At 40.1% G+C, this 22,030-nt stretch overlaps 1 protein-coding gene across 1 annotated transcript in view; it reads right to left on the bottom strand.

Moving 5' to 3' along the window:
- Window positions 1–4,463: 4,463 nt before the first annotated feature.
- The window catches only part of LOC114669275 (NCK-interacting protein with SH3 domain-like), a 31,913-nt gene continuing 14,346 nt past the window's right edge, over window positions 4,464–22,030 (bottom strand). Inside the window, exons 7-13 of the mRNA XM_028825513.2 lie at window positions 16,435–16,521; window positions 15,724–15,862; window positions 10,551–10,631; window positions 10,325–10,453; window positions 10,137–10,229; window positions 9,883–10,055; window positions 4,464–5,704 (exon numbers count right to left, since the gene is read on the bottom strand). Of these exons, the coding sequence (XP_028681346.2) occupies window positions 5,504–5,704; window positions 9,883–10,055; window positions 10,137–10,229; window positions 10,325–10,453; window positions 10,551–10,631; window positions 15,724–15,862; window positions 16,435–16,521 (903 nt within the window). The 3' untranslated portion in view covers window positions 4,464–5,503. The remainder of the gene's footprint in view (window positions 5,705–9,882; window positions 10,056–10,136; window positions 10,230–10,324; window positions 10,454–10,550; window positions 10,632–15,723; window positions 15,863–16,434; window positions 16,522–22,030) is intronic.

Below are 22,030 nucleotides of genomic sequence, written 5' to 3'. Positions count from 1 at the left end.
GGTCAAAAGGGGTCAACGCAGCTTTTAAAAAGGGGCCGGTGACCAAAAGGAAAAAAAAAGTATTTTGTATTTCGTGTCTAAAGTTCCTGTCTGTCTACCTTCTGTTGGGTTACCTGTGCTTATTCATTTTTGTCCTGGATCGTTTCTTGTTTGGGGTCTGGATTGTCTGCCGTCAGCCTGCGTACATGAGGACATACAGTTAGGCCCATAAATATTTGGACAGAGACAACTTTTTTCTAATTTTGGTTCTGTACATTACCACAATGAATTTTAAATGAAACAACTCCAATGCAGTCGAAGTGCAGACTTTCAGCTTTAATTCAGTGGGGTGAACAAAACGATTGCATAAAAATATGAGACAACTAAAGCATTTTTTGAACACAATCCCTTCATTTCAGGGGCTCAAAAGTAATTGGACAATTGACTCAAAGGCTATTTCATGGGCAGGTGTGGGCAAGTCCATCGTAATGCCATTATCAATTAAGCAGATACAAGGCCTGGAGTTGATTTGAGGTGTGGTGCTTGCATGTGGAAGATTTTGCTGTGAACAGACAACATGCGGTCAAAGGAGCTCTCCATGCAGGTGAAAGAAGCCATCCTTAAGCTGTGAAAACAGAAAAAACCCATCCGAGAAATTGCTACAATATTACGAGTGGCAAAATCTACAGTTTGGTACATCCTGAGAAAGAAAGCAAGCACTGGTGAATTCAGCAACGCAAAAAGACCTGGACATCCACGGAAGACAACAGTGGTGGATGATTGCAGAATCATTTACATGGTGAAGAGAAACCGCTTCACAACAGCCAACCAAGTGAACAACACTCTCCAGGGGGTAGGCGTATCGATATCCAAGTCTACCATAAAGAGAAGACTGCATGAAAGTAAATACAGAGGGTGCACTGCAAGGTGCAAGCTACTCATAAGCCTCAAGAATAGAAAGGCTAGATTGGACTTTGCTAAAGAACATCTAAAAAAGCCAGCACAGTTCTGGAAAAACATTCTTTGGACAGATGAAACCAAGATCAACCTCTACTAGAATGATGGCAAGAAAAAAGTATGGAGAAGGCGTGGAACAGCTCATTATCCAAAGCATACCACATCATCTGTAAAACACGGTGGAGGCAGTGCGATGGCTTGGGCGTGCATGGCTGTCAGTGGCACTGGGACACTAGTGTTTATTGATGATGTGACACAGGACAGAAGCAGCCGAATTAATTCTGAGGTGTTCAGAGACATACTGTCTGCTCAAATCCAGCTAAATGCAGTCAAATTGATTGGGCGGCGTTTCATGATACAGATGGACAATGACCCAAAACATACAGCCAAAGCAACCCAGGAGTTTATTAAAGCAAAGAAGTGGAAAATTCTTGAATGGCCAAGTCAGTCACCTGATCTTAACCCAATTGAGCATGCATTTCACTTGTTGAAGACTAAACTTCAGACAGAAAGGCCCACAAACAAACAGCAACTGAAAGCCGCTGCAGTAAAGGCCTGGCAGAGCATTAAAAAGGAGGAAACCCAGCATCTGATGATGTCCATGAGTTCAAGACTCCAGGCTGTCATTGCCAGCAAAGGGGTTTCAACCAAGTATTATTAATGAACATTTTATTTCCAGTTATTTAATTTGTCCAATTACTTTTGAGCCCATGAAATGAAGGGATTGTGTTCAAAAAATGCTTTAGTTGCCTCACATTTTTATGCAATCGTTTTGTTCACCCCACTGAATTAAAGCTGAAAGTCTGCACTTCAACTGCATCGGAGTTGTTTCATTTAAAATTCATTGTGATAATGTACAGAACCAAAATTAGAAAAAAGTTGTCTCTGTCCAAATATTTATGGACCTAACTGTATGTGGATTTATAGCTATCCTGTGTAGAAGGGAGCGCTCCTGAACCCTTCCACCCATCTTCTCCATTTCTTGAACTACTGGTAGTACTATCTTTACATTGAATGTAGATCTCTGGACTATCTATCTTCATCATTACATGTCATCCATTGCCATTTTCCATGCACTTTATATCGAGTGTTTATTGTACATCGCCGTAAAGGGACTGGGGTAGGATCGTTGTTTTTGTTGATTTTATTACATTCTTTATTGGCTGTTTGATTACCGGTTTGCTTTGTTTTTTTCTCTGTTTGTGAGTGCGTGCGGGTCGGGCCAAGGCTGGAATCTCCACCATAAAAATAAATAAATCAGTGCCTTCTCGACAGTGTGAACCTTAGCGGCACTGGACCGCTACACCTTTACAACTGACTGGTTCATCGCTAGACATGCAGGTCATCTCCTGGTAAAGTCGGATGACAGGAAATGACATTGTTGCTAATCTGCTAGACAACTTGGACTGCTTCAGCTTGGACAACGCTCAGAAAGGAAGGCACAACCCTGATGAACGAGTCAAGAAGGAAAGTGAAGAGTGAAGAAACCATACAAAACATCTCACACTACAGTTTGCAGCTCCATTACAGGAAAAGCCGGAAGCGTCAGCGAGACTGTGAGATGGTTTGGTCATTGCTGGGGAAAATATGCCTAAAGTAACATCAGCTGAGGATATCAAAAATAAATGTTATTGCTTAAAGTAAAACACAGCATACAGAATATGACATCCTCAAACTCCATCCAATTCAGGGTTGTAGAGGAAGAAGAGTCCATACAGGCAGCACTGGGCACAAGGTAAGAGCCAGCCGTCCATTCACAGCCCACTCTGAGCCAATTCAGAGTCATCAATTAAACTGCCCAGAAGAAACGCACATAGACGATGGGCAGGTACAGGACTTGAACACACGACACTGGGCCCACCATGTCCTACAAATCAGCCGATATTTGAAAATCGTAAAAGTTCTAAAGTAAACCAGCTGTAAGAAATATGAAAATAATGGGAATAAGCTGCAAATGTAATTTGAGAAACCAAGCAGTGTGGTCTTCAACATGCCATAAGTAGCTTGTGTGGACAATGCCACGTTGGGGAGGCATGGGCCTCCTGCATTAGAATTGTGCGATTTATATCAGGTGCAAGTTAACTAGAAATTAGACAAGAAGAACTTTGACCAACACTCCAGGTTATTGGATTGGATGCCAGAAGGTCAGAGTTGTCTTCCAGTTGGCTTAAAGCCCCATACATACTTTCTGCCATTTTACATGTCATCGTAGATGGGAGCTGTAAAGTGTCCATGTGCTCTACCAGTAGACAAGAAACACTGCCTTAGTAGCAAGAACATGCAAGAAACTGCAGGGATGGGAACGGCTGTCACAACCATTAGCTGCCCTTCTGTGTTTTCTAAATGTATGGTCATGGATATTCTTTAATTTACTTTACATAGAAGTACTTGTCAGTTATGTGTTAATACACACAGCATGGTGATGTGATAAGTCCAAGTGTGATGCTTGAGCACCTCTGGTTGTCACCAACCGATCATTACGTGTCAATGGGTGTCATGCTATGGAACATGAAGATGTCAGGAACCACAACAAAAATGGAAATGAAGGCAGGACAAGACTGAATGCCTTCAAATTTTTTCTATGGCTAAAGTGGTCTGAGATGCCCCAAAGTAGTGTTGGGGGGGATATCAACCACTTACCTAGCTAAAAAGATTGAATAGACCGAGATATCTGTAATCACAGGAGCTTGGCAGCCAGTCTCCATCATGTCTCATTGCCTTCATCTGGAAATGTCTGAGTGAGGTGGACCTAGAAAGGGTGTCCTCACCTTTCTTCTCCATATCAATGCGAGCAAAACAGAACAGAGAAGTGTGTCCTCCATAATGATACAAACCAGTCCAGATTTAAGAATAGATCTCAAAGGTAATTAGTAGTAGATGAGGTGAAATCAAAAATTCCACATTAGTGAATAGTGCCCTATCCCTCCGGATACACTCTTGGTACCTAATCTTGTTTCGCTCTGTCGACTTCCAGATAAATACAATCCATGCATTCATACAAGATGTATACTTAATTATGTTGCCGTTCCAGAAGCGACTCATATTTCTGGTAATTGGGTCACATGACAGGTGTGCTAATGACATCTAATTCAGTTAGAAATGTTCTGCAAAGGAAATAAGATTGATGAATGTCTCAACCGGAGTGACCCTGGGGAGAGGTGGGGAAGCGGGGGTGGGGGGTGGTCTTGCTTAGGTCTGGCCTTGGGTCATACAGTATAAGCTCACTGCTTGACAGTCAGCAAGGTCTGGGGAATTTAATGTGCAATTTTATAAGGGAAAAACATCCAGAATATAAATGTTCAGGCTAAGTTGTTGGAGTGTGGTTTAGAATTTAACACCTTCATGTGAATTATCACGATGGACCCCACACTTCTTCCCATTGTTCTCGCAAAGACACATCTGGGTGCATTCTGCTCAAAGTATGGAGCTGGACTAGAACGGACAACTGCACAACTCAATTTTTCCTCAGTTAACCAGGCCAAGCAGAAAATGTCCAATGCACAGTTGGACCCCACCACAACAGATACTTCCCTGTCAGCCACGGGGCTTCCGTTACCACATAGTAATAGTTTATTCAGAAGTTTTAAGAAAATACAGAAACTTTATTTCTTTAAACATCCAATACATTTTCTTTACATGATATTCCTGTGCCAATATCAAAACCCTCCTCCTCACCCACCATGTCACAGTGAGAACAAGAGCGAAGAGCAAGCTGGCCCACAGACACATTTTTTTCAGCTCTCAAAGGAGAACAATTTTACGTAGACGTGTCCTTCACTACAGACAACTTGGTGCAGCAAAACTCACAACCCTGGTCAAACTGGGATGGAAGTCGGGGTTGGATTCCACAAAAGTGCACAGAAGCAAAGCAAAGCAAAGCCAGAAGAAACCCTGGCAAAGTGTTTGGCACGGGTCACAGGAAGGTCTGCTTATGAGGAGTGTGAACTGCGAACTGACATGTAGTCATTTCTGTAGTACGGCTTTCATTTTTGTCATTGTTCACTGGTGCCTGACATGTTCTGAGCCACAACCCGACTCAAGGCCAAAAAGATCTGACCCTGTGGGTACTGCACAGCAATGTATTTTGGGACATTCTGCAAAGACAGCTGTTCTATAATCACATCACATCTTTGCTGGCTTTGGGTTAAGCTGACTAGACTGTTGTTTTACCATTACTTGGGATAAGCAGTGCTTTAGAAATGTATGATGATATGGTGAAACAGCGGCCAGGAGGCCTGTCCTGTGCTCCCACCAACAGGGCAGCACGAGACTGCTACTTGTCACTGCACTTACATGACAAAGGCACCAAGATACTACAGCAGAAGCTGGCTGAGAAGAGCAAGGGCTGCATGAGTAAAGGGGGATCTGACAGGGCTGAAAAGGCCACACGATGGGGTCAGGAATTCAATCTAACAAAACTACAAACCAGGAAGTGGCAAACGGGGAAGAGGCTGAGGTTCCCTGAAGCCCTGTTCTCCTCAATATACCAAACAAGGACTGAGGTGATGGGGTGGAGGAGAAGGAACTGCCGTCACTAATAACATATTGTTGGCACCTCCTGTCAGTCTTAGACTGTTTCAGCAATCTCTGGAAATTCTCTGTAAATCTCCTGCACAATTAACTTGTCCATTTGGCTGGCTTCACCGACCTCAGCTTCTCTCAGGATACGCTGAAGCACCCCCTGCAGATCTGCTAAGCGGTGACGATGCTGGAGGTAGTCAGTAGTGTTAATAATGGCGAGCATCAAGGAGAGGTACTCCATCCGCAGCTACAGAAGCAAGAGAGAGAAAAATATCAGGCAGCATAGAGGTAAAGTGATCCAGCAAATGGCATGCAAGATACTTTTGGGTGGCATTGGTGTATAATTATTATTATTCTAATAAAAAAAATACTAAAATGGGATTTAATAAAAATAGGATAACAGGAAAGCACCCTCCTCCAGCAGAATGGAATAAACAGACTTTTTCAAAGCACACAAAAGGACCTGAAACATTTGAGAAGTCCCCTCTATACAAGACTTCAGAAAATGGGCACAAGTGCTCTTTAACTAAAAAGTTGGTCAAACTAACTTCTGCTGGTTTTACTCTCCAGCTATTTTGTGCCTGTTAAATAAGCCGCTCTTAATTGGATTTCTTGTGTACCTATTTTAGCATAGAAACTAATATGCTTCAGATATTTCAGTTAGATCTTAAAACTATTTGTAGATGCTTCAATATAAGACAAAAACAGATATATAGTGTCTTTCACAGATCTATCTAGCTAATAGACAGCTAGATAGATATATATACGAAACACACCATGATAGACAGATAGAACCATGTAAAAAATTACACTCCATGAAAACTGTTGACTGTTTCAGCATAAACAGGTAAACTTTATCTTTAGGCACTTTTTGCATTAAGCTCTAAAGGTGATATACTTAAAAAAAGACACATAAAATGTACATGTTGTAGTCATTCACGTAATCTAAATTAACAAAAATGGAGATTTGTCACGTGAAAAAAGTTAAATACAATCCTACATTTATCACCACTCCAAGTCCATACAATTAGAATCTGGTCCTCTAGATTAGGAGCCAGTGATTAGAAGTTCCTTAAGAGATTGTGTAGATGGACCGTCTTTTTTTTGTTTAAACACAGATATCGAGGGTGTGGTGTTCTCTTTGCTATTGACATGAGTGCTGTCTCTGTGCCAAGATCAAAAGAGCTCTCTAAGGCCCTTAGAAAGAAGGCTGTGGGTGCCTACAAGTCTGGCAAGGAAATTAAAAAGATCACCAAATTTTTTGAAATCAATCATTCCAATGTAAAGAAAATCATCTACTAGCTGCACGTCTTTCTTCAAACAACTGCTAATTTATCCAGGACTAGTTGGCCCAGGAAATTCATCTTAAGAGCTGATTGATGCTAAAAGAAGACTCCAAAATTTCATTGCAGGATCTACAGGTATTCCTTGTACATGCATGCACTTTGACACCATTTGTTACAATCAGAAGGATTGCACAAATGTGACCTGCATGCAAGGTGTGCCAAGAAAAAGAACATTTGAGCAATTCACTGAAAATAAAAGCAAAGACCAGGGGCCTCATGTGTAACGCCGTGCGTAGAACTCACACTATAACATGGTGTAAGCACAAAAGCGGGAACGTGCGTACGGACAGAAAAATCCAGATGCAGGAATCTGTACGTATGTAAACTTCCACGTTCTTCCACTACATAAATCCGATCAGCGTGAAAAGTAACACACGTGCACGCGCCTTCTGTCCCGCCCCAACTCCTCCCAGAATTACGCCTCTTTGAATATGCAAATCAATATAAAATAGCCTTCTGTGAAAAGACAATGGGAAAAGCACGGGGGAAAATATAAGAATTTCAGCAAATACCAAGTGGAGGCAAAGGAAAAACGTACTATTTGTTGGTTTAAACAGTGGTATAATCAACAAAAGGAAGTTGATCGAGTGACAGTGTCGGAGCAACTCGAAAGCTCAAGTTCACAAAGTCGCACAGTGCCCAAAATAAAAAAGAAGTCACATATCAAAGTTGCCGTGAAAAGGCGAGTCGTAGCCCACTGTCTGAGTGTCATATGAAAGCTTATAGGGTACAGACAAAACAAATAGGCACACAGTGGGAAAAAAAGCATGAAATGTCAACTTTAATCTCGAAATTTCCACTTTAATCACGTAGTTTATTTTGCCATTAAAGTAGAACATCATAAACTTCATCTTAAAATTGTTTAATTTACTAGTTTCTCAAATCCCATTGTAACTAAAGTAGCACGTTAAATGCTTTGTTCTGTATTTGATCTTCTATGTGCTCTATGTGTGTGAATCACTACTTGCTTCTTAAACTGGCTTTCTCTTTCTCCGACAGGACACATAATCCATTACATTCGTGATATTACAGCTCTGTGAATAATTAAAATACTGAGATGTATATGTGATATCTTTTTCATGATGATAGGAATGAAAGCATGTTATTAAACATGGGAACATGGTGGCGCAGTGATTGGTCGTGTCTCATGCAAGAGGCTTGCTGTGCCATGCGCGACCTTCAATGAAATAATTTATTACAGAAGTACTGTCTCTTTCAAACGTACTAACCTCCAATTCCTGTCCTACTTTTCTTTCTCCAAATACCCAATCGCCACACAATCAACTCTGTAATAGACGTGAAGCCATTTGTAAGCTTAGAACGCTGATTCTTCAAAACTTTTAAGGATCTGTCTATCCTTCCAGTGTCGCGTCAGCACCAGCAAGAATACAACGCAAGGCAGGAGCAATCTGTGAACTAGCTAGCGCTGCGGCATCGTGTCCTCACATGTTTAATTATTAATGATACAGATTATTTAAATGAAGTTAAAGTTTTATCTGTATAATATAATCAACATATTTTGCTGCTTTTCATCTTAAAAATGATATTGTCATCATATGTAAATACGCGCTTTATAAAGTGGCGCAGGTTGTGCAATATTATAACTGTAGTGCAAGTTTACAGTGGGGTAATTGTACTTATAAGTACAAACACTTCTACAAGGAGCACTTGATGGACTGATTGAGTGTGTTTATAGTTCTTGGGATGAAACGTTTTCTAAACCGCGAAGTCTGTACAGGAAAGGCTTTGAAGCATTTTGCCGTGGCTGAGGCAGCGTCTGCTTCATGCTGTATACCAATAATTCTCTTTCCAATCAGCTGCTGCTGTGATTCCCCACTCAGATACAGTGATATAAGTGGTGCAGTGAGAGTAATATGGAAAAAGATGATCTGCTGTGGCAACAGACAGTATATTCAAGAAAACCCACAAACATCTTGCCACTGAAGGAACGTTGCGTGGACATCAGAGAGGTGGGCAGTTTCCTACATGAAGAAATTTTTGCTAAATCAACAGTACAAAGTAATGGGGATTGTGGAAGAGAGGTGAAAAGAGAGTGCAGGCAGGGTGGAATGGGTGGAGAAGAGTGTCAGGAGTGATTTGTGACAGACGGATATCAGCAAGAGTTAAAGGGAAGTTCTACAGGACAATAGTGAGACCAGCTATATTATATGGGTTGGAGATGGTGGCACTGACCAGAAAGCAGGAGACAGAGCTGGAGGTGGCAGAGTTAAAGATGTTAAGATTTGCACTAAGTGTGACGAGGATGGACAGGCTTAGAAATGAGGACATTAGAGGGTCAGCTCAAGTTGGATGGATGGGAGACAAAGTCAGAGAGGTGAGATTGAGTTGGTTTGGACATGTGTAGAGGAGAGATGCCGAGTATAATGAGAGAAAGGTGCTAAGGATAGAGCTGCCAGGGAAGAGGAAAAGAGGAAGGCCTAAGAGAAGGTTTATGGATGTGGTGAGAGAGGACATGCAGCTGATGGGTGTAACAGAGTAAGATGCAGAGGTCAGAAAGATATGGAAGAAGATGATCCGCTGTTGTGACCACTAATGGGAGCAGCCGAAAGAAGAAGTTGAATAAATGATTGAAAAGGCAAAATTTCCTGTGTTTATATTCATGTATGTCACTTTTAATCTGTAGGCACTGTTTGCCAGTCCAGATATGTTTAAAAAGTCACCACTGGGTTGCCAAATAGGTCAAAACATGAAGTGTGAGCCTGAGTTCTAAAATTGCAATACAACCCAAAAGACACCATTTATGTCCAGTGGCTTCCCAAATACTTCCACTTACTAAATAAATAACTATTGGAAACACAACTATTTATTTATCTATCAGAGATTATGTTTACATTGTATTATCCCTGAATTCTTTTAAATGCTCAAACAGGTAAACTCCATACAATTCTGAGACTGCTGGCTATAAAAACCTGTGGTTGGTGTGGCCTTGCTGAAATGAGATTGAACAAGAGAGACCAATGGTATATAAATCTGCTATAAAATGACATGGACAAAAAAAGACAGGCTCTTCATAGATAAGAGTGGGGACAACAAAAATAATCCTTTTCCATATGCTGACCTTGTCTCCTGGGGACAAATTGGAGATCTGCCGCACAATGATGTCAATCATCACCATCATGTCAGTGCGATAGAAAATACTGGCCGTTTCAACATTAGAAAACACATCTTGAAGGAAATTCAGTACAGAATGAGGGGGCTGAGGCTGGTGGTTAAACATACGCACTGGGTCATCTGAAACGAGACACCAGAGAAAGAATGAGGGTGAAAGAAGTTGTAGACAGGAGACTAAATTCTATCAGAGCAGTCATTCACCTCCACGGTTAAGCAGCAGTAAGATTTTCTCAGACAAAGTCTTAACGTTGGGCCTTTTTACCAGGGTGGCCATAATAATGTTGCTCATTGGCACTGAAACAAAGGAAGACAGCAATTATTTAATTTCCTATGGTTTCCTTATTCCACTTTTGTTTCAACACTGTGCCAGTCTAGCTGAATCCCCTTACCCGTCTGATGCAGATTGAAGGCAAGCAGCACATTGATGAAAAGGTCAGGGAGCTGGTCGGTTGTGTCAGAAGGCAGCCCTTCCTCTATGACATCCAGCAGGAACTGGATGAAGTTCTCATTCAGCTGTTCTGTTGGCAAAAGTAAACAGTAAGGGTCACACTCTACCCCCATTCCAAGCTGCGCCACAGCATGTGAATGGTTTCCTGCTCATGCTGGTGTAGTTACCATAGTGATGGTAAGGCAGCGGCTCCGCCATGGAGAACAGCATTGCAAGGACCAGTGCAGAGTAACAAAGCTTCTGGTGTTCTGCAAGACAAACATCAAAGAGTGTGCTGTTTCAGTACTCATGGACAAATCCCCATAACCTATATTATATATGACTGGTGTTGTAGCTTAAGCATGGCTCTTGTACCGCCACACTATTAAATAGTTACTACTTATTCTTTTCTTTTTTTTTTTCCTCCAGTCCTAACAGTTTTTTGGCATTATCTTTTCATTCCACTTCATCCTCTTCATTTCTAATCTTTGCCTAATCTGCACTCCTGCTGATAAGCAAGCATCTGCTTCTAGCATTCCTAAACCAAGTGGAGTTAAAAAGGTTAATCTCAATAGCCATATTACACCAGTGCAAGGTAACTACAAACAAGAGGGGAAAATAAAGTTTCAAAATAACCAGAAGATAGAAAGAAGAAGAGACAAAAAGTGCACCTAGAAAAAGGCTGGAGACATAAAAATACTACTACCTTGTAGAGAATTTATACAGAATATCCAAGGATTCTGGTTATAAAATTACTTGTGTGAACAACTTACCTGTAAAAGCATTAAGCACTTGTTTAGATTATTAAGACTGAAAAAACAGGTTACATAATCTTCTAATTACTTGAAAAAAGATAATCATTTAAACATTTTTTTTCGGCTTACATTGTTAGACATGCTCGGACAGCTTTCACATAAAGTACTGAGACAATTTGCTGTGCGAGTGCACTTAAAAGCTGCTTTAGTCAGAAATGGCACGTGCTAAACAAGTGAAGCATAACCAGTGTTAAATATATCACTATGGTCTGTGTAGCTCTTACGTTTTACACTCATATACTGTAAATAACCTTAATTCTTTCATATCTATTTTAATAAATAACTAGGGGCTCTGCCCCCTGCTCGCTACACTTGCCAACCCCTGTGCGGGCTCTATGTGCTAATCATTTCCTGCATCTGCCGCTTCCGACGAATCGTACTGTGCTTTTGCATAAACACGAATATCAACTCTGCCTTTGATATCTCCGTCTTTCGAAACTATTATCACTGACAATTCGTCACCTGTTGGTTTATTATGTATGCGAGCATGGTCTTTCAGATTCATATAGAAATCCAAGAAAACTTCTTTGTCCGTGTTTTTCAGATAAATTGCGTGTAAAGTGCCATACTTCTGGATGTATGGATTTGTATCTGTTAACGGCTGTAGGATTTCTAATATGTCTGATCAAAAGAACTCTTTCGATTCTATGTTGCATCGCTTCTCCGTGATCATAAATATAAACCTGACCTAATTGTGGTTTCTTTGAAATGAAACTTGTAGTATCTCTGTCATGTCACCCATGTCCATATATTCAATCTCTTTTTGCTGTTCCGTTATTTCGGCGAGTAATAATTTCCATTTGTTAGCGCTAATGCGATCCTTACTATAAATTTTTTGAGATTTTCGAATTTTAGTACTTAATCTCTAACCTGCTCTGCATGTGTATCACGCCTATGTTTTTGAACCTCTTTACGACGTTCTACTTTGTCTTCTACTCTTTGTCTTTTCTTCTTCTACTGTTTGTCTTTTATTTCTGCCCCCACTTGGACCTGTTTGGTTTTCAGTTCATCTCTTGGCACAAAGTCTCGTCTTGCGGGACATGAAATTATCTCTCTGAAAATGTCTCGTCTTGTCTCTCTGAAAAAGTCTCGTCTCGTCCCAAGATTTTTTTATATAATATAGAAATATTTCAAAATTATTATTGCCCCAAGATGCTTCCCTGGATGGGCAGGTTAAAAAATGGATGTAAGGATTATTATAATCATCATTACTATTATTGTTACATTGCTCCCTTTTGCTCTTACATGTTAAATATTAAACATTCTTGCTTTCACTTACTATGCTGTGTCCTTCTGTCTGAAAATGTTTTTGAGCAACACTGAGAATGGTTTTATTTCCCAGGATTTCTAGTAAAAGGGGAAAAAGCTGCTAGTTAAACACTAATTACTTTAATGCACCAAAACATTATTATCTGAAAAGTCATAAAAAGTATCACCACACTCTGGTCTCAGAAAATCCAAAAAGGACTGCACCCTAGGCAAGCTGGAATACCACAACCACTGATCTGCTCAACCATGAAACTCCCGAACTTCAAACGAATGCAAGTGCCAATAGCACTTGGAATGAAAAATGGCTGGAGCACTAAGAGCACCTCAGCTAACTGCGGAGTTCATCTCTATCAAGTTTCCAATGGGATTTTCCTGACGGAGCATGGACGTGGATTGTATGATGAATGATTCCTTAATACAAGCCAAGTATAAAAATTGCTATGTATTTATGTTTTGTTTTTTTTTTTTTTGTTGTTGTGGTTATTTTGTTCCTATTGTGGCTTTGAGGTTATATTTCAAATGGAACTACCTTACAATGGTGAATTTCCCAAAATGGAACCTGGTCCACTAGTGAAGCCAACATTTCCTGCTGGATACAATGACTCAAAAATGATGCTGGAATTCTCTCCAGTCTCCATTGATAAATTATTTTGTCCACACATATCCAGTCCTAATTGGCAGGTGATCTGGCACAGCAGAATGAATGGCATATTTCTATAAAATATAGCTTGTGTCACTGCCAATCGTCAATATGGTAATTTGGGCAATAGTTGAGAAGACTGAGACATTTTTCATTACTGTAAAGAAAAAAGATTGCCCTCAAATAGATACTTTAACCTTTCCAAACTTTGAGAAATATGGAGAAACATGCAATACATTCCGTTCCACAACTCCATGGGATGCTTAAGTTACCTTGTATGCAAGACTAAAGATGACGCTCAATACATACACCTTATTAAGAGGAGTGTAAACCATTCAGCTGTACCTGAGGGGCTAAATCAAAGGGAGCATAGAAAATTAGAGAGGGAAAGAAGGAAACTCATATTTTGTTCTGTTTCGTCAATGGTACAATACTTGCTGAGTGGAAGGAAGAACAATGAATACAACTGAATTTCACATACCTGTTCACCGTCTTCCCATTTACACCAAAACACCACTATATACTCACTTGTCTACTGACTGACGGAAGCTGGACTCGTGTGCTTACATCAAAGTGCATTAAGCTTCACTTGGGGTTTGCGAGTGCACCTACCTTAAATATTTTCCTTCTAAAGTAATCAATAGGGTTAATGCCATCTGGGACTCTTGCTTTTTTTTCTTTGTAAACATCATCTTATTAGTAATATTAACTGAAACATCACTTGAGTGTAAGCACACCGGGTAAAAAAAGTTCTCCATTTTTACAGTGTTATTTTATGAATATATTTTTGTAATTTTACTGTTCAGATTTTAACGCATTCAGTGTATTTTCTAAGTTAACGATGCTGTAAAACTGCAGTTTCTCCTTGGAATTAATAAATTGCCTACCCATGCATCACGCAAACAGCTTCAGCACAAGAGGGCAGGGATTGATAGGCAGCCAAAATCATTTCATCACTTGGTTTCAATGTCTTTCACAACCTTCTATTTTTTTTTTTACTGTTTTAATATTCTTCTATTACATTATTACTTATAAGCTGTCCTGCGATTAACTAGCACACTGTTCAGGGTTGGTTCCAACCAACCTTTGATGTTCTCTACTCCCCAAGTCACTGAATTAGATTGAGCAGATATGAAAACAGAAAGATGGAAGAACGGACAGAATTACTATTTTTATATTAATATGAGTATTACTGGAAAGGGTCTCCAGGTATAGCTGACCTTCTTTACACCTCCTATTATAGCTTTGACTACTGTTAGAAGCCTTGACTGCTCCACTGACAATGGAAATAAAGAGAGGCAGCGGACTACTTTACACTACAAGTTGTATTCCAATCACACCTCTGAACGGTTCATGCTTTTTCAAATGTACACTATGCCTGTCTAAAATTGATTTACATAATACAAATAACGGGTGGCACAGTGGTAGCGCTGCTGCCTTGCAGTAAGGAGACTTGGGTTCGCTTCCCGGGTCCTCCCTGCGTGGAGTTTGCATGTTCTCCCCGTGTGGGTTTCCTCCCACAGTCCAAAGACATGCAGGTTAGGTGCATTGGCGATTCTGAATTGTCCCTTGTGTGTGTGTGTGTGCCCTGCGGTGGGCTGGTGCCTGCCTGGGATTTGTTCCTGCCTTGTGCTGGCTGGGATTGGCTCCAGCAGACCCCCATGACCCTGTGTGGGTTGGATAATGACTGACTGACTGACTGCCTGCCTAATACAAATATTTCCTGGGATGGCACTCAACACAAAGGACATATGCTGCTGGGACAGGCTCCATCTTCCCCGTGACCCTTCTTAGGATAAAGCAGGTTTAGAAAATGGATGGATGGAAGATTTAAAAAAATATTTAGGCATTCTTACCTACGTGGATGGCCTCTCCCAACATTTTAAGTGTACTCAACTGTTCATAAAAAGCCTGTAGCATTGCTCTAATCGATTTTATATGAACATTTCTCAGCAATCACTATTTCCTAAAGCATACAAGTTAAATCTGAATCAATTGCAGTATGTCCAGAAAAAATTTTAATGAGGTGGCTAACACAATTTGGTGGACAATGCATTTTTCTGTGCCTTTTTTCTTGCATTTCAAACAGCAAAATGAGTTAATATATTCAGCGCAGAAAGGCGCGGTGGCTCATGGATGCATGCCAAGCATGGAAGTATGGCTTATGCTGCTGGAGGCTTTCTTGATTTACAAAAACCTTTTCCAAGTGAATATAATACGTTGGCTACAGCATTAAGAGCACTGACTCATCACTGAGGTGACTGCTTATCCTCACACTTGCTCAATGCTTGCCATTTACAAAATGTATTTAACTTCGACTGGAAGCTTTTGAGGCTGTAATCTGTGAATTAATGTAAGTGTCAGATGGAATCTTAGTCGATCTTACTGCACTTCTACTGTCTCCTTATTTTTCAGAAATGCATAAATCTATTTTATTATAAACTGTGATCTTCAACAAAAGGACAAGTTAAGCAATTTCCCATTTTTGACATCACTGAGCTGAAAGGCCACACATTTTCTCTAAAATATCTGTGTTTCTAACTAATCATTAAACAAATATTGTCCACTCAATAATACTTCATAATTTCCATTGTTCAGTTTACCAGAATTAACTCAGTTTTTTCCAACATTACATACCCTGAGTATGTGTTTGCATGTCTCTGGCCAGCTCCATGGGTAAGACCGAGTTCACCAGTGTGGAGATGATAGCAGCATCAAGGTTACACATGGCACCAAAGCATTTGAGCAGAAGTAGGCGCAGGGCCACCCGATGCTCCTGAAAAGACATTCATTTAGTAGCTTCTCTCTCTTAGAAAAAGTAGATTTATCATGATATTATGGTCTTTCAAAAAGAGGCATAAAAAACTTTAAACTCGGGTGATAAAGAAATACGCTGGTACAGAAGACAGCGTCACTGAAAATAATAGTTGGATTTAATGTATGTGCATCAGTCACTCCAAGATAAGTAGCAATTAATTTTATACCATGAAGAGTAAAGCCTCCGTTTTTATCCTTATCCATCTAGAGCAAAACCAGGTCTGTAATGGTTATAGATGAACAACAGCAATGCAATATAATTTAACCCTTGTCAGTCAAATAAGTCTGTTAACTCCAAACACTAAATCAAGAGGGCAAATTTAGAGCTTTATTATAACAATCATTCTATCATAAGACAATAGACAATTTTAATATTATCTAATAATTTATTCAAAGACACAATTCTAAGATTTGTGGATGTATTTGTTTTCATCTGAATGCTTTGTTTGAAAACAAATGGAAATTAAGCAACTACTATTTTGTCAGAAATTATACCTTTTAATTAATAATTATTTAGGTTCACCACCTTACCATTTGATAATAAGCCACCAAAGAGAGGACTGGCTCAAATTCACTTTTACGACACATCTTTTTGCACACTTCAGGATCGGCATCTGTCTGCAAAACACACAGAACTGAGTTGAGTTCATCTGGGAACAGACATAAAAGACAGAAAAACGTTTCTCAGAATCTTTGCACACACTGGTGTTAGTTGATTACTGATACCTGCTTTTTGATGTTATTCTGTGCAAATAATATTAGTTGAAACAAGCGAAATATTTTACCACTTCTAATGTCAAATCAAAAATGTGGCTGAGTGAAAAAGAAAAAAAAAGGCTGTAGCACTTCTTGCTTTATTAGCCTTTGTGTCTTTTTAATATGTGTCTTCTATTCATACCGTACATAATCTGTCAAAGGAAACAGCCAACTATATCTAGCCTTTTAAGATGTGATCCAGTCAGCACCAATAAAATAAAATGCACCAAAAAAAATGCAGTTTTATTACTAGGAGTTTAATAATATAGAGGATAGTTATATAATGATAATACTTTACATTTGCATAGTGCCTTTCCCACTACTCAAAGCGCTTCATTGAGTGGGGAGTCACTTTAACCACAACTAATGTGTAGCATCCACCTGGATGATGCGATGATAGCCATTTTTGTACCAGTATGCTCACCACACATTAGGTGATAAGTGGTGAAAAAGAAAGCCAGTTAGAGACAGGGGATGATTAAGGGGCCAGAATGATGAGGCCATGGTGGGCAGTTTAGCCTGGACATTGGCATACACCCTACTCTTTATGAAGGATGCCCAGGGATCTTTTATGACCACAGAGAGTCAAGACCTCGATGTTACATCTCATCCAAAGGACGACACCATTTTTACAGCACAGTGTCCCCTACTGGCCTCATCAACACCTCTTCCTGCAGCAATCCAAGCTTTTCCTAGATGGCCTCCCATCCAAGTACTGGATGGGCCCAACATGTTCTGAAGTGCATGTGGTATATAAAATCTTTTGAATTACTTCTGTTATAAATGGTCACCCTTTCTTTCTTTCACCCCCTCATCTAACTTCCTGTACTGCTTTATATCATAACAGTGTATTGTGACAGTGTTATGGAGAGCACTGTACAGCAGATGTCTTCTCCTTCGGCACATTCTCCAACTAAACCCGGGAAAATCCTTTGCCTGGAGATGGTGTTTGACAGAGAGCATTTTGTGGACAGGCAGTGAACCTAGCCCAAAGACGCTGTTGTGTGGGATCACCATCTGCAAGGTGAAAGGTGATGGTCATGTGCAATAACGGGAATGAGCTGGACAGTCCTTTCTTTTTCCTGACTCATTTCTCAAAATAACCATAGATATACATGTACAACAAGTGCATTGCTTACGTTTAGGTTATTCTTTTTAGTGCACTTCATGCATGTATAATTTGGTGTCGTTTAAGACAAAATGCTAGAAAACCTCCAACAGTTCCATTGCCTTTTAAGCACTCAAGAGATTGGCTTGAGTTGTCACCTTTACTTTAAAACTGCTTCGGGAATGACCATTGAGACACAAAGTTTTCTTGGTATTTGCAAGAAGTGTCACTCTTAATTGAAGATAAATCAGAAGCTACCTCAAACAAATAAGCATATATCTCTCTATTATAAAAAAAAATCTTGGAAGGTTGGAAGGAGATGAGACTTGATTTTCTCAGAGAGACACTTTCATGTCCCACGAGAAGAGTCTTTGTGCTAAGAGATTTAACCACACCTCGGGCTGGAAATAAAAGACAAAGAGTAGATGACAAAGTAGAACGTCATAAAGAATTCAAAAACTTTGCTGCGATACACATGCAGAGCAGGTTAGAGATAATCGAAGTACGAAAATTTGAAAGTCTCAAAAATAGGATGGTAAAGATCGCATTAGTGCAAACAAACAGAAATTATTACTCGGTGAAGTAACGGAACAGCGAAAAGAGATCGAATATATTGTTTGGATTTAAACTTTAAGTCGGAGACTTGTAGATCATCTAATTCGTGTTGCCATCAAGGGAAAAAAAACGTAGTGTTTCATCTCAATGAAGAGGCATATCTGCAAGAATTAAAATATTTGTTGTTTGGTGAAAGTGAAATCCCGCGAGAGAAATAATTTCTCATTTGTGTGAATGCTATTGTCAGACACATTTCTTGTAGAGAGAAAGAAACGATATTCACTCACGGGCAGTTATACTTTGCATTGTCACAACGTAATTCCAAACACGGAATCAAAATTCAATGCGAAAGAGGAGCAAGGAGGAGGTAAAAAAAAAAAAGTATTTGTTTCCCATTGTATCACCGTTTAAGAGGGGGTTTCAGAAGAGCAACCGTGTCATCTTGGGGTGCGTTCAGCCCTCCTCTTCACAACGCGGGTGGCACAGACCTTGGAGGGGGGAGGGGGGGATGGTTGGCGCACGGAGCGAGCTGAGGCGAAGCACCCTAGTATAATAACAAAAAAGTATTACAAGTCCTGGGATTGTTGATTGCCATGGATGTCACTAGGGCAGAGGAGTAACAGTTACATACCATTGAAAGGGAAATTAATTTTTTACTAGTTGCAGTAACACATGGGTTTAATGCAATACAGTACTTACTGTAATATAGCAGCACTGATACTTATCTGACCACACAAAAAAAGTTTCATCTGCTACTGGGATTAGGAGACACTGGCTTTACTGCCCTGTCTTTTTGCAGTACATAAGAATAAACTGCATTAGATATCTATCAGGGTGTCATGGTGCTTAGCACAACTCCCTTACAACATCAAGGAAACGGATTTGAATTGCTGCATGTTGTCCTGATGACGACATCAGCTTTCTCCAGATACTCCAGATTTCATTCACATCACAAAGATGTAGACATCACATTGAATAGTCACTGAGCATTGCTGTATGCCCTATGATGAATTTTGTAAACGTAACACAACAGATTCAAATAATTAATGAATTGTGTATTAACTGCATGGCATCTTGATTTGCATCAGACCAGCTGTTTCAACCATTGAATACCTATGACATAGGTCAGGCAATGCCCATAACGTCAGTCACGAAATGCCCTTTGAGTCAGATAACCCTCCCACAACCCTAATCTTAACCATAGTGTAATGGGGCCCTAATGTTAACCATCGTCTAATGTGATGGGTGTTTTGTGATGTTGGGACATTACATGACTGACCTCATTGGTACTGCGGTCTGCAATTACACTTTGTTGATTATACTTGTGCGCGTACTGCAACAGCAACACAGTATGTGAGATCTTTAAATGTACCACGTCATTACAATGGGGAATATGTGATGCTTGTATTGTCTGTGTGAGAAATGGATGAAGAAAAGCACCATGAATACATTCGTATGTCAGCATTTAAGTTTGATGATTTGCCTCATGCACCAAAGCACTCAAACAAACAAACATCAAAGCATGCACATTGATCTTGTTGAAGCTACAATGTGGCTTGCTATCACACTGCGTTATCTTGCAACATCCGAATCCCCACTTCTTTTTTTTAGGACATTTTCAGCTTTGCATGGACGTATCCATCTCGAATTTGCTTCCATTTCATCTGGCACGTTTCAACATCCACTTTCAAAGAGCTGGCGATTTCATGCCAGCTGTTCTCACAGGCACGTTTGTCACTATGGAGATGTTGATAGTAAACAACGATGCTGATGTCACATACCAAAACTTGAATACACAAGGCACACAAATTTTGGTGCTTCAACTTGCACACGCGTTATGTTAATAATTTCTGACGACCTGCTCAGAGGACATGTCAAAAGAACACTTGGAAGGCGGGGCATCCATAATGTGTGCGCATAAACATTCTGAGCATCTGGTATAACCTGGCCCTTAAGACAGTATGCTAAAGTAAAATTGTAATTTCAGAATTAACAAGTTTTGCATACATAAATAGAAATAAAATACTGCAGATCTTACGACAGTGAAAGAATAGTAGACTTTCTGAGTGTTAATGGAGAGTCAAACAGAGAGGAGTGACTGCATCTTTGTAACAGGAAACGGGCAGACAAAAGAGGAAGCCATTGTTTTCCAATTTTGGTTTTTTGTAAGTGAGCTAGAAATAACTTTCATTTTTGTTCAATTTACATTATTACCTAAAATTAAGAGGCATAACAAAACTAAAACATTGTAACTGGTACTAAACATTGTCAGGGTTCCTTATATTATTATTAGTAAGACTATAGGACACTAATCGGGATGAGTAGAGGCAACCGTTAGTACAGAAAATACTGCTATGACTTTGCAGAAGACAAAGAGTGCTGGGAGGTGGCAAGGGTGCATGTTAAGAAATTATAACTGCTTTGAAATAATTCCACTTAGCAAATGATTTGTAGATGAATATTTAGCCATTTCATTACAGCTAATTTATCCACTTAATACCAGTCGGAAATATTATGGTCCTGAACTATAAAAAGTACTTTATTAAACTTCAACTCTGAAGCTGGCTGGTGCGGTGTGTTTTAAGCTACCCTCCTGCAGCAGTAAATAATCCCCACTCTAAACTGTTTGGTGAGTCTCTGTATGGGCGGCACGGTGGCGCAGTGGGTAGCGCTGCTGCCTCGCAGTTGGGAGATCTTGGGGACCTGGGTTCGCTTCCCGGGTCCTCCCTGCGTGGAGTTTGCATGTTCTCCCCGTGTCTGCGTGGGTTTCCTCCGGGCGCTCCGGTTTTCTCCCACAGTCCAAAGACATGCAGGTTAGGTGGATTGGCGATTCTAAATTGGCCCTAGTGTGTGTGTGGGTGTGTTTGTGTGTGTCCTGCGGTGGGTTGGCACCCTGCCCAGGATTGGTTCCCTGCCTTGTGCCCTGTGTTGGCTGGGATTGGCTCCAGCAGACCCCCCGTGACCCTGTGTTCGGATTCAGCGGGTTGGAAAATGGATGGATGGATGGATGGAGTCTCTGTATGTTACACCATCACATAGTTAGATAAAAAGCACTTGCACCCCTCTTCCAGGGACACCAAAAAAATCTCCAAAATTCAAGATGGGTATCACTCCATGAAAACACAGGAATCCTACAATGTAAGCTGGCACCTTACATTAAAGTGTTATTTAAAATGCTTTGGATCAATCTGGCACTGTTTTTTTTTTCATTCAGGTTATTCCAGACACAGAACAAAATGTAAAAAAAATTAGCATTAAATTTATAAAGCTGTAGTTTGAACCTGACAACAGCATCTTCCAGTGTGTCTGAGGTAACCTTCTCTATGGCACTGAACAATGAACCACCCACCTAGGGAGCACTTTGTACCCATTGATCTACCACAAGCTGATAAGGACAACAGTGTTATTTTTATGTAAAGAATATCTTTCAGTTTGGATGAGAATTGTATGCGCCCTTTCCATCCACCTATTCTTCATATCACTCGTGCACAAATCCACAATTTGCATTAAGACAATTTTACAGTCACAAAACAAAAAACACTGAGACATTTAGACTACATTCAACATTGTATTATAGTAGATATAAGAATTCTGCACACCCCTGCCAAAATGAAACCAAGATAAATCCTGTCAGAACTTATTCCACCTTTATTGCAAAATTGCAATCTAAAAAAAAACTCTTTAGTGAAAAAAGGAAGGGATATGTAG

This window comes from Erpetoichthys calabaricus, chromosome 18 (genome assembly GCF_900747795.2).
Source record: "Erpetoichthys calabaricus chromosome 18, fErpCal1.3, whole genome shotgun sequence".
In the NCBI taxonomy this organism is placed as follows: domain Eukaryota; kingdom Metazoa; phylum Chordata; class Cladistia; order Polypteriformes; family Polypteridae; genus Erpetoichthys; species Erpetoichthys calabaricus.
Note: the sequence above shows the minus strand (reverse complement) of the source record. Positions and strands in the feature narration are given on the sequence as shown.